The sequence below is a fragment of the Rana temporaria genome, chromosome 3 (genome assembly GCF_905171775.1).
Source record: "Rana temporaria chromosome 3, aRanTem1.1, whole genome shotgun sequence".
Taxonomy (NCBI): Eukaryota; Metazoa; Chordata; class Amphibia; order Anura; family Ranidae; genus Rana; species Rana temporaria.
In genome coordinates this window covers 372,137,473-372,151,294 of record NC_053491.1, presented here as the reverse complement: position 1 = coordinate 372,151,294, position 13,822 = coordinate 372,137,473, and the positions used below count along the sequence as shown (strand labels likewise).

Sequence of the window (13,822 nt, the reverse complement as noted above, 5' to 3'; positions counted from 1 at the left end):
AAGGTACTCTGGAATCCACTGGCCTGGAACAAGAATATATGATGGGAGTTTAGGCGTTGTAGACTTCACTGGTTGCATGCTCATTTCAAGTAATTTCTAACCAGGTTCTGATGACAGGCCTAGTGCTTGTAACTGAAAAAGAAAGTCAAATGGCAATTTTTATATTTCTGCCTTCACACGTTTCTTTTAAGTTAAATGATCTAGTTTGCACAAGAAAAATCTAAAATTCTATAGAATAATTACTGTATTTATTGGCATATAACTTTTTTACCCTGAAAATAGAGGGTAAACTGTGCCTGCGTGTTATACTCAGGGGGTTGTGGAAAGTTTTTTCCTGAAACGTCCCTATTAAAGTTGGGGTGCGTGTTATATGCCGATAAATACGGTATGTGCTGAAAACATTTGTGTTCACTGTAATTGACTCCATAAAGGTGTTTCGAGAGCCTGTAGGGGTTAAAGATTTAGCTGTGGCAGTAGTGGTGGTGATGAGCTGGTGGTGCTGTTGGTGTGGATGGTGCTCAGGCTGCTCAAAATGGTGGCTGAAGTGGTATGAATGTGAAAATGATAGTGGTTGTGGAAGTGGTGAAGACAGTGTCAAGGAAATAAGGCAGATAAGCTGATGGTGGCATGAGTGGCATAACTGGTGTGTTCTTGAGATGCTAATGATTGTAGTAGAGATTATCTGGAGATGGTGGTAGTGAAGATGGTGATGATGCTGGTGATGATGCTGGTGGAAATAGTACAGACACTGGTGGAATTATCGGAGATGGTGTTAATTATTATGATAGGGGCGAAAGTGATGTGGATGGCGATAGAAGTAGCAGAGATGATGATAATCCTGATGATGGAAGTGGAAGTGGTGGGTATGGTGGTGGTGAAGATGCTGATGATGCTGGTGGAAGTAGTGGAGATAACAGTGGGGTTGATGGTGGTGGAAGTAGCAGAGATGGTGGTGATAATCATAATAATGGTGGTCAAAATGATGGAGATGGTTGTGATGATGATGGTAGAAGTAGCAGAGATATTGGTGGTGGGGATGGTGGAGAAAGTGTCTGAGATGATGGTAATCTTGATGATGGAGGTAAAAGTGGTGGGGATGGTGGTAGTGGCTGTCAATGCTCAGCTCCCGTATTTTCAGACATTGGTTGGAGACCACTGGTAGCTCCCACGTCCACTATTTCTAGCTGCTTGGCTGTAAAGTCAGCTAGGTAACAGGCTTATAGAATTATCTGGCATGAACATATCCTTTCACAGCTACATCTATAAGTCCAGTCAGTAGATGTTGTAAAGTTTGTTTGTTTCTCCCATTTAAGTTTCAGTCAAAATAATCTGATCTGGTTGGTGTTGAAAATTGTAGCTGGCCATATACACAATGATCTGATCATGTGATCCTGTAGGGCCAACACATATTTTCATCATTTAGTGCAATTTTGAGATGATCCTCAAACATCAGAAAACCAGCTGGTCACACAGAAAGATGGAAGTTCAACTCCCCCACATGTATGACTACTGTTATTCCTTCTGTGCGGAGGTGACGATGGTGGTGGCAGTACATTAACCTAAAGATAATTTCATTGTTTCTAAGTCACTAAAGTCCCCATACCATGAGTTTGTAATTTTAGTGCCCAAGGATTGCTACAGCCATGATACCTGGGATGGGTCATTTATAATGTCGTCTCCACAGGAGAGAATGCAGACGGCCAATCCAAGAAAGATTCATAATAGCGTAGTGACTTTTCATGAAGTAGCAACTTCTCCTCCAAGAGGCTCGGACACAATCCAGGATCATTTGTTTCCTCCAGATGATCATACCTATGGGACAAGAGAAACTGTAATGAAATAGATGTTATGTGGGATCTGCAGATTGTATGATATATGATGTCTCTGATGATTTGGAATAAATGATAATTGAATGAAAGCCAATTTTTGGGGGAATATCTAAACATTTTGTGGATGTTCCTGGCCATGTGGGGCTTTGAACTCACCAGAGTTATCATATGATGCCAAGTTTATTGTTTTTATCTGCAGCTAGTATAGAATAACTGATCTTTGTACTTCTGACACTTCATACAAAGTACAAGTTTTACAGCTATTTATGTTAACTTCTACTATGCTGTTGTCAGTTTTTTAAGTTTACAACATCTATAAATCTAAAACAAATGTTTAACTGACATGTTAATGACATTTCACATTTCTTATCACCACTTGTATACAACAAGGCTGGCCAGCCTTCCTTTGACCAGAAACCTCAAACTGTCTGCTTAGATTGCCCTAATGCCTGGTACACACAATGAGATTATCGGACAAATGACCAGTCATTTATTTTTTGGATGCTAATCTCATATCAAAAATGGAGAGGTTGCTAAAGTTACGAAAATTCTCATACGACAGAATAACAATTCAGAAGTGATGTAATGTGTCGTATTGCATTTGTATTGCATTTTCGGAGGAATACTATACTGACTAAATGAGGCAGGGCCATTATAAATGCAGATCTCTGTCAGAGAATGGTACGATATGTGTCCAGCCTCCTCGACACTATATTGAGTCATCATGACTGCACAGGTCAACAATTTCTAAACCATTATAATAGTTTAGCCTTACCTTAAAGTGTTACTGAACCCAGGACTCTTTATTCACTATATCTGGTCTCCCACAGTACACAGAACATGGAAATGCAAATATTTTAGTAAATATAAACTGCTAAATCCCTTTTTTTTTTCACCAGCAGTATATAGCAGTCTTGTAACTTATATCAGTGTCTGCTTAAAGCTCATAGGAGGAGTTTTCATTTTGCACTGATCCTCTGTCTGGACAGTGCTGATTGGCCCTGTGCTGATAACATGCACTCTCCCAAGAAAGAAAAAAAGCTCTCTAGCAATACACGCCAAACTGAGCATGTGCAGCCTGACTCCTAATGCTTTGTTCTATCAGGAGATAGGTTGGAGTCAGTTAAAGAAGGGGATGATCAGAGAAAACAGGATCACACAGCCTTTAAAAGCAATGCAGAGGATTAACCCCTTAGGTTCCACAGTGAGTATAACAAGCATGCTTTACTGCATATACACTGATTTTACTGTTGTGCGTTTAGGACACTTTAACACTTTAAGGAGTTCCTAATAGTGTTATTTTCTTGTATTCTCTCTCTGCACTGAAGTGTCAGACAGTAAGGTTGTTTTATCTGAGCTTGGTGCTGCAAATAGATTGTCATATAACAAAGGTCCTGTCTGTATTACATAAAGAAAAAAAAAAAGCTTTGTTAATGGACAGTTTTAATTTCTCCAGCAGCTCACACAGAATGTCTATTATCAGGCAGGAGACAGGATGGCCTCTATGAGGTCCTTACTGATTGATACCGTGCTTATAGAGATAGAAGCGAATAACAGCAAACACACAAATCCCTGAGGATATACTTTTATATAGAATAATATTACGGTAAATGTCCATTGCCATCTGGCTCTCTTTATCTCAAAGATTAATCAGACGAGAACAAACACAGGTGGAAATCACAGATTATATTAAACATGACCAATAAAGGAGTTGTGCAATACATGATTACCTGTAGCACCACAACACCTAGAAAACCACAGGTTGCAAAAGGTTACTGTTTGGGGAGGAATGCAAGAGAAGGAAAGTATATTACACTGTATAGGAAGATAAGCAGTTTATAGTTTAAGTGGGGTAGAGAGGTGGCTTACAGTCTAAGGGAAGGTTAATCACCCGCAGTGTACAGGGAGGTAGGTGATGTCAACCTTGCACCTTCTGGTTGGCATTACCTGTAAGAAATAAGCCAGAACAGCAAAGAATTCAGGAGTGTTGCAGAGCCCAGCATAAAGAAGAATCTTTCCAGGTGACCGCCTGACAAAATTCCTGGGTACCAATCACCTGAGGACAGACACACCAATGTTAGGGCACAGCAATTTTACCTTTCCAATATTTTTCTTAAAGTAATATGTTACATAAAATGTCATAAAAATATGAGCAAAAAACAAATTCTGAACTTGCACATTTACCATAGATATAAATTGGGAATACCATACTACATAACATCCAATATAGATTAAGTAAATTAACCATACTGACTCTTAGACAAACTGCAGTCCTATGACGCGCCCCATTATATTCAATCAAGGTCCTGTTATCTTATTTAAACAGTGAAGCTTTATTTAAATCAGATGCTAAGACCTTGATACCTTAATTGAATATAATGGGGCCTATTACATGATGACAATTTGTCTATAATTACATATGGAAGGAATTGTATGTGTAAATTGTAAGCTTCTCTTCCATTGACTCTATAAACATCCCTTCAACAAGAGGGGCAAGTGCATCAGGCAAACCAGTAGGGGGTTGTGCTTGGTACTGCATCATGACTGAGTAAAAATATTTTCCATACAATCCTAACAAAACACTCACAGTGCTTTTTTTATGTGCTTTTTATTTACCAGAATTTAAAACTGTTATAGAAATTACTAAAAAGGATGAAGTGCCTTAGTAAATTGACATAACTGCCCTGGAAAACCCTTGGAAATGCTCTAGAAATGTCAGCTCAGTGCAAGTCCAGCCGAAGACCTCTAGAGCAGTGGTTCTCAACCTGGGGGTCGGGACTCCCTTGGGGGTCAAATGATGATTTGCCAGGGGTCACCCAATCCTGGGCTGTTCTTGAAGCCCGCACTGCTCTCCCAGCCTTTTTGCGGCCGCCCAGCAGGGCTGTCCCTAGAGCCCGCGGCCGCCCACTCAGCCTCTCTGCAGCCACCCATTCAGTTCATGGCATGGCTGGGGGGCAGAGACTAGAGGTCAGCTGACTGGTGAGGATAGGGAAGTGGGAGGGGCTGGAGGAGACCCTATCTCCTGATTTTGGCATGGGTGTAACTGCTACAAGACACCACAAAGTCAGAAACACAGTGAGTAACACTAGCTGTGATTATAGTTGCCATTAAAAGTCTTCACTAAGGTTCTCAGATCAGCAGATGACCTTGATCAAGAGCACCTAAGTTGACTGATCAGAACTCCCCCCAGCACTGCCACTCATCCCGTTTCCCCCTCCCCACCAAGGAGTAAAAGAAGGAATAAAAAGACAGAATACATGGAAGGGAGAGGAAAAGAGGGGGAGGAACAAAGAGAAAGAATAAGTGAAAGAACAAGAAAAGCGGCTAGAGAGAGGGATGAGGGGAAAAAAAACAAGAAATTAGGATAGAGAGAGATGAAAGGGAAAAAAAAGGAGAACAAAAAAAGTGGTACATCCTAAAATGTACCATAAGGGGTTTTAATACTGTACGAGTGGAAGGGACTTGGGGAGCGCTAAATGTCCGTGGGTTAGGGACGCAAAATACTTGTCTTGCCTTGGCGACAACCCACACTACGAAAATAACTTTACTGTTAGGGGTCCCCACAACTTAGGAAATGTTATCAAGGGGTCACAGCACTAGACAGGTTGAGAACCGCTGCTCTAGAGGATGGCAGAAGTCACTGGCTTCTGGAAGGTTTCAGAGAATCAGCGTCCTCTAGAGGGCAGCAGAGAGACATTGGCCTATAGGACGTGATAGGAAGTCACTGTCCTCTACTGGATTGCAGGGAGTCAGTAGTGCTTGTTTTTTTGCTAACACCTGCCTACTTACCTCCAGATGATAAAAATGTGACTGCAACTAGCATCGCCCCTGCAAAGCAGCCAAGCGCCTGGAATAGAGTCATGACCGCCATGCAGATACCGCGGATACGTTTAGGAGCCAGGCCAAAGGTTATCACGGAACCTAAAGAGAATCAAATAATTTTAGGACTTTGCTGATCACATGACACAAAATTCTCATCTTCTTTTCTGACACATAGCAGATATGCCCAATCACAGATAACCACCACTACTTACAGGCTGGGGCCACCAGGGCTTCCGCCAGTCCCAGCAGGACATACTGAGGGGCCAGTTGGAGGCAGGACATGGACGACACCAGTAAAACTTTCCCTGACAGCGTCTGCTCAACCACGGGGAACCACTTTCGATGGATCTCGTAGACTCCGGCAACAAGCAGTGACAGGGCGGCTCCAATCTGGCCACAAACTGGATGGAAGATGAGTTTGTTATTACGGCATAGGAATGGACAGATATGCATAAATCTTTTCAAAGACTGAAGACTGTATATAGACAGAGGTGACACCATAGTGGTGCCAAAACTGTCACTGGACAGAGATATTAGGACCTGAGGTGACATCACAGTGTACCACAACCATCACTGAGCAGAGATATCAGAACTGTATATAGACACATCACAACTATCACTGTGCAGAGAATGCTAGACTGTAAATACAGTAGGTATATAGAGGTGACATTATAGTTTGGCACAACCATTACTGTGTGGCAATAACTGGACTGTTTAAAGATGGAAGTGACACCGTAGTGCACCAGATCATCACTGGACAGACATAACCTGTATCTAGATAAAGGTGACAACATAATGTGCCACAACCATTGCTATGCAGAGATAACCAGACTGTATATACATAGTTACATAGTTAGGCAGGTTGAAAAAAGACACAAGTCCATCTAGTTCAAACAAAAATAGTACAATCCCATATACACAATCCTTCGCCCACAGTTGATCCAGAGGAAGGCAAAAAACCCCAGCAAAGCATGCTCCAATTTGCTACAGCAGGGGAAAAAATTCCTTCCTGATCCCCCTGATGCCGCATTGCCTGGATGGGAGCTATGCTGCTCTAAAACCTTGATATATCTTTCAGCGTTGATGGTGACTTTCCAGATGTACAAGCTGCCCATTCCATACACACTAGTGCACCCCCATACCATCAGAGATGCAGGCGTTTAAACTGAGCACTGATAGTAAGCCGGAAGATCCCTCTCTTTAGTCCAGAGGATGTGGCACCCATGGTTACAAAAAAGAATGTTAAATTTTGATTTGTCTAACCACAGAACAGTTTTCCACTTTACAACAGTCCATTTTAGTTAAGCTTTGGCCCAGAAAAGACGTGGCATTTCTGGAGCATATTCAGATATGGATTTTTTTTAAAGAACTTTAGCTTGCATTTTTGGATGGCAGATAGTGAGTTTTGGAAGTATTCCTGAGTTCATTTTGTGATGTCCATCACAGAATCATGCCTGTTTTTAATGCATTATCATCCGAGGACTTGAATATCACTGGCATCCAATATTGTATTTCGGTCTTGTCCCTTGCCTCTGTCAGAGGCTCTTTACTGAGATCGGTGTAGCAGTGTGTCAGACTGACACACCGCACCATGGATTACCACGATGCGCGCCCCCACTGGTGTGCGGCGGCTGTTATACTGCTGGACGTCATATAAGCCAAGTCAGAATAACTGAATCACCGCCCGTCCGTCATTCTGTTATAGGCTGGGCAGGAAGTGGTTAAACATATCTCCCCTTAATCTCCTCTTCTCAAGAGAGAATAAATTCAGTTCCTCTCATCATTCCTCCATGCCTCTTATCAGTTTGATTTCCCTTCTCTACACTTTCTCCAGTTCCCCGATATCCTTTTTGTGAATAGGTGCCAAAAACTAAACTGCATATTCCAGATGAGCTCTGTAACAGGAGTGACTTTTGGGCACAGATTGAGCCAGAAGATGGGGTACACATGTTGGATTGTTTTGGCGTGGACAGTGATTTACAGTATATTCCTTAATGCCTGCAAAGAATATTCTATGACTCATTTCTATGATTAGCCCTGACTAGTGACATGCTAATTGAGTCAGGGCCTGGAAGACATTCCATTGTCCTTGTGTAGAGGTGCTAATCCAGGTCTGCTCCTAGACATCTAATTATGTATGCTAAATACTGTTTATGTGTGGAATGTACTTGTCGGAGACAGAGCGTCTGTCTGGGGATGTGGATTGGAAGGAGATCATTGTGTGATGGTGTTTTGTTTGTTATGCTGTTAATGAAGGAATGTCTAGTAATTAGCCTTAGTGTGTGATTAGGGGGGGGTGGAGATTTCATTGTCCCTTTGAATACTTCCATGCCTTGTACTGTATATAAGCTGAGAAGAAACCATTAAAGTTGTCTTCATTTTGAAACCAGTAATGGAGCAAGTCTCGTTATTCTGGGATGTCTGATGTCTGTTGGACGGTTGGAGTGTCAGATAAGCTGTCGTGGATGGGATGGAAGGTCGTAAACGGTGGTGACCGTTACAAGCTCTTACTAATGATTTGTACAGGGAGTCTATACCTCTCTAAATATAAGAAAATACTTTGCTTGCTTTGGACACAGCAGCTTAGCATTGCTTGCTATTATTAAGCTTATGCTCTACCAGAATACCCAGATCCTTCTCCACCATTGATTCTCTCAGTTGTACTCCCCCTAGTATGTATGATGCATGCATATTCATAGCCCCCAAGTGCATGGCTTTACATTTACCAACATTAACCCTAATTTTCCACATACCTGCCCAAGTAAACAGTGCATTGAGGTTGACTTGAAAGTTGGAGACATCCTGTAAGGACGTTATTCCACTGCATGCATAGCTTGGTGTTATTTGCAAAGATTTAAATTATACTTTTAATCCCAGACCCTATATCATCTATAAAAATATTAAAAAGTAAGGGTCCCAACACTGAACCTTGGGGTACACCACCATTTAAAAGCTGATTGGCTGTGCTCCAGTTGCGACAAAGCTGGGACCAAGTTTGTGTAAGTTACTTTTATCTATACATTATGGGGGGATTATTGAAACATGTCTGGAACATAACTTGTGTCAACTGGAGCACAGCCAATCATCTTCTAAATCTTCATGCTCCAAGCTGTGGGAAAAAAATAAAACATAGAAGCTGATTGTCTGCTGGGGGGGGGGGGGGCAGGAGGCTCACCTGTACCAGCTAAGATAGAACTTGTCATTGACACTTTTTTGATTGCCCCAGAGATAAAGAGACTGCCCTGGAGAGATGGAGACATACTGCAAACAATCCCAGGTCTTCCCTCCACAATCAAACACTGTTGCATTAATGGATCGATGACCCACCCAGGAAGGAGCCATTGAAAATTCGATTTGGTCCCCCTTACCTGAGGCTGCCCATCCTGTTTCCAGTCCCAGTAGCATGCTGACAAACTCAGGCTCCAGTCTAGAGGTATTTTTAAGGTTATTGTAGGTTTCAGTAATACATGCAGGGAGGAGGGTTGAGGGTGCAGGATACACAAGGCACCCACAAATCTTGGAGGACGGCTTCCTGTATACCTTGTTCCAGCTGTAACAGGGTGCAGTCACACTTGTGAATGCACCTGACGTGGAATAAATGCGAGCAGGGGCTCTTTTTGAACAGCCGTATGAGACAGCCCCATTGAAAACAATGAGAGGTTATCAGCGATGACATGCAGGAGCTGGCAGCCTCCAATTGCTTTCAATGGGGCTGCTTTCCGCAAGCCAATCACCAAGAACCTCTCTCACATGTAATCATCCTTGGGTGCATTCCAAGGTTCGAATGCACCCTTAGGCCCTATAGAAGTCTCAAAAATAATGCTGATATTGGAGGGAACATCCAGTAAATTTGTAACCTTATGTGAGCAGTCAGAGTCTTCAAGAAACACCTTTCTGGTATCCCAGATATCCATAGTGTGTTAAAGGATGAGTTATTTTAAAATAAATAAATGCACATTTTGCAGGTAAAAATGGGCTTTTACTATTTTTTTTTTTTTTGTAGGAGCCTGAAAAGCTTTGCACCAGCAATCAGCAAATTCCTGATGCCATGCAGGTGCCACTGCCATGCTGTTTAATAATTAATAATTATCTGCCTCTTATGTGCCTGTGTTACCGCAGAGAAGCCTTAGTGTGTTTTCCTTACCAATGGAGGTCGAAGGCCGAAATCCAAAGCCACGTCTGGAAGACAGATATGCATTGGCACTCTCTAGACAGGGGGCCATTATTATCAGAGGGATAATGCTAACAATTTTCATTGCTGCGATTGGCAAAACAACTTCGCTCACACTCAGATTTGAATTCATTGATTGAATGAAAAATCCAGAAGGGACCTGAATAAAGGGAAACACAATCGTTACCTAAGAGAACACAAGCAGATCACACACCAAGTGATATTACTAGCTACATATTGGGGACAGGAAGAATTCAATCATTTTCAGTAATCAATCATCTGACAGTGTCACCTCTTCCTAAAACCAGGTATTGCTCTATTGATCACTTCCCCAAATTGGGACAAAGATGAGCTCCGTCTAGAGAAATCTGTTTCCTGGACTTCTGATGTTTTTTTTTCTGAAAAAGTTGCAGATATTTGCCAGTTACAACGTATTATATTCACCAGAGGAAAGTGCAAATACAATACCTTTTTTTTTTTGCAGCAATCTGTCAATCTATATCCACCCATCATTAAAACTTCAACAGGCTAATATTTGGTGGAGTGAAAAATATTCCACTGACAGACCCGAAAAGGGGGGGGAAAGTGACTGGGGGGGGGAGGAAAAGTCCCAAAAAAGAGTATAAATGTAAGAGTAACGTGTATGTGCAAAAAGCCTTACCTGAATTGAGGTTGACGGTCAAGTGGTTGGGAGGAATGGCATGGGTAGGAGCTGTGGTGATTGCTGGTAGATAATTCCCGAATTATGGACGAGAGCAAAAACTTGTCTTAACCTTTCTCCCCCATTTCCTGTATGTTAACTAGGTCAGATCATAGGAAGATTTGTCACAGCAGCTTGGTGGGTAGGGGGTCTTTGGGTGTCTGTGAAAAAAATAGATGGCTGTATAGCACCCTCTAGTGTGCTAGATTAGGCTGTACATAGTTTGGTCTGTAGAGTAGGTAAATTTGGCCTGACTAAGAGCCAGGCTGGGCTGAATCTGGGTCAGGGTGAGTGACTCAGGAAGGCTGGATAACTCATCAGGGTACCTCTGGTACCTCCCCCCTACTTGCTGGAACCTTGGAGAAGCTTCCAGAAGAATGGGAGGGAGGTTAGGAGGAGCTGCCTGGAGTATTGAGGAGGGCCCCAGCACATCAACAGCAAATTGGTCCGGCAGGAGGGGGGGCCTTCTTAAATACTCAGGGTCAGGCAAACAGGGGCAGTGTGGAGTTCAGGTGGAAGCTGGAGATGGAGTGCTGAGGAGGCTGTCAGTGGCCCTTGAGGGTAGCCCCCTAGTCTGGGGGGGTGACCTCGGGTGCTGGGGGGATCCTCTAAAAACACATGGAGGAGTTCTGACCAGAGGCACGGGGGCTAGAGTGAGGATAACAGGAGCCAGCTAGCACATCCCGTTGATCTCCGGGGAGAAGACAGCCAGGTGGCTGGTGAGTGTGATAGTCTAGGAGGACTATGGGAAGTAGCCAGGAGGGCTAGTGAAAGAGGCAGCTGCAGCCAGGTGGGTTGGTGCTGGGATCAGTAGTCAGAGAAATGTAGCTGGACACTGGACGTTTTCTCCACACCAAAGGGGCCTGCGGTCCCTGCCTGTTAAGGGGTTTTTCTTGATATGGCTGAGTGCCTTGCCTGATTCATCAAACAGTGTTCCAGTTGGGTCTGAGTTGTTTCTGCAAGCAAGTGATGTGCTGGAGGAATAGGAGTGTAATACAGATAGTGTATGTAGCTGAAGTGTCCCTAAAGATGTTGTTCCAGTCAAGTAGGCATCCCATAATTATCCCATCCCCATCCAAGTTTATTAACCCCTAATAAAAAACAAAACAAAGCTGCTGGATTGTTTCCTGTCTCAAGTGAGCCTGTGGAAATTCAGTGTGCCTGGCTGTGCAGGGTGGGGGATCCCTATTCACCAGCGCCTCCTACAGGGGATGCGTTACAGTTGAAAAATGTGGGATCTATTAAGTGGTATGGTTCTTCCACTTTTCTTAGAATCCAGCAGTTGTCATGTTATTTGCTGGTATGGTAATCGAGTTTTGGATATTTTTGAAATTGTTAATGGTTTTATTGTGCTTAAATAAAGCACTGCTGTGACCATTTCAAACTCATTTTGTGTAGCCCTTTTATTTATTGGGATTCTATGAGAAATTGATAAATCCAGCACTCATTATTTCTATAACTAGCCCTGTATATGAGGAACTGGTCACTTGTGCTGGAATATGGCAGTTGCAGGACCCATGTAGTCACTAGGGATGAGCCGAACACCCCCCTGTTCGGTTCGCACCAGAACTTGCGAACACACCAAATGTTCGTGTGAACTTTAGAACCCTGTTAAAGTCTATGGGAAGCCAACATTTGAAATCTAAAGTGCTAATTTTAAAGGCTAATATGCAAGTTATTGTCCTAAAAAGTGTTTGGGGACCTGGGTCCTGCCCCCAGGGGACATGTATTAATGCAAAAAAAGTTTTAAAAACAGACGTTTTTTCGGGAGCAGTGAATTTAATAATGCTAAAAGTGAAACAATAAAAGTGAAATATTCCTTTAAATTTCGTACCTAGGGGGGGGGGGGTGTGTTAAGTTAGCATGTGAAATAGCGCATGTTTCCAGTACTTAGAACAGTCCCTGAACAAAGTGTCATTTCTGAAAGAAAAAAAATCATTTAAAACCGGACTTGCGGCTATAATGAATTCTCGGCTCCCGGCAATTCAGAGAGGATTCATTCATAAAAAAAAAGCGTGGGGGTCCCCCCAAATTCAATTACCAGGCCCTTCAGGTCTGGTATGGATATTAAGGGGAACCCCGCCGTCAATTTAAAAAAAAAAATTACGTCGTGTTCCCCCAAAAATCCACACCAGACCCCTTATCTGAGCACGTTAGCCGTAGAAAAGAGGGGGGGACAGTGTGCGGCCCCCCCTCTCCTGAACCGTACCAGGCCACATGCCCTCAACATGGGGAGGGCATGAGGATGTCCCCATGTTGATGGGGACAAGGGCCTCATCCCCACAATCCTGGCCTCCCCTATGTGAATTGGTAATGGGATACATTGTACCCCTACCATTTCACGAAGGAAGTGTAAATAGTGAAATGGTAGGGGTACAATGTACCTCATTGCCAATTCACATAAAGGGGGCCAGGATCTGGGGGTCCCCTTTGTTAAAGGCTTCTTCAAGATTCTGATAAGCCCCCCGCCCGCAGACCCCCACAACCACCGGCAAGGGTTGTGGGGATGAGGCCCTTGTCCCTATCAACATGGGTACTTCATCCCTATGTTGAGGGCATGTGGCCTGGTACGGTTCAGGAGAGGGGGGGCGCACTCTGTCCCCCCCTCTTTTCTGCGGCCGGCCAGGTTAACGTGCTCAGATAAGGGGTCTGGTGTGGATTTAAAATCCACACCAGACCTGAAGTGTCTGGAATGGATAGTTGGGGGGAACCCCACGTAATTTTTTTTAAAAATTGACGGCGAGGTTCCCCTTAATATCCATACCAGACCTGAAGGGCCTGGTAATTGAATTTGGGGGGACCCCCACGCTTTTTTTTATTTTTTACGAATGAATCCTCTCTGAATTGCCGGGAGCCGACAATTCATTATAGCCGCAAGTCCGGTTTTAAATGACTTTTTTTCTTTCAGAAATTACACAGTTCTAAGTACTGGAAACATGCACTATTTCACATGCTAACTTTACACCCCCCCCCCCCAGGTACGAAATTTAAAGGAATATTTCACTTTTATTGTTTCACTCTAAGCATTATTAAATTCACTGCTCCCGAAAAAACGGCCATTTTTAAAACTTTTTTTTGTATTGATACATGTCCCCTGGGGCAGGACCCAGGTCCTCAAACACTTTTTAGGACAATAACTTGCATATTAGCCTTTAAAATTAGATTTCGAAATTTTAGATTTAGAAAAACTTTAGATTTCTCCCATAGACTTTAACAGGGTGTTTCGCAGCTTTTCGAATTTGCCGTGAACACCTCAATTGTTCACTGTTCGCCGAACAGGCAATGTTCGAGTCGAACATG

The 13,822-nt window shown here is 43.1% G+C and overlaps 1 protein-coding gene across 2 annotated transcripts in view; it reads right to left on the bottom strand.

The window, feature by feature from the left end:
* Positions 1-47: 47 nt before the first annotated feature.
* Positions 48-13,822, bottom strand: part of SLC15A5 (solute carrier family 15 member 5) — a 39,008-nt gene continuing 25,233 nt past the window's right edge. The window contains exons 5-10 of one of the 2 annotated variants that reach the window (XM_040345501.1): positions 9,796-9,982; positions 5,864-6,052; positions 5,619-5,750; positions 3,777-3,885; positions 1,651-1,812; positions 48-132 (exon numbers count right to left, since the gene is read on the bottom strand). In XM_040345501.1, the coding sequence (XP_040201435.1) occupies positions 1,665-1,812; positions 3,777-3,885; positions 5,619-5,750; positions 5,864-6,052; positions 9,796-9,982 (765 nt within the window). In that variant the 3' untranslated portion in view covers positions 48-132; positions 1,651-1,664. Of the gene's footprint in view, positions 133-1,644; positions 1,813-3,776; positions 3,886-5,618; positions 5,751-5,863; positions 6,053-9,795; positions 9,983-13,822 lie in introns of those variants that run through there. The other variant, XM_040345500.1, reaches the window with a different exon arrangement.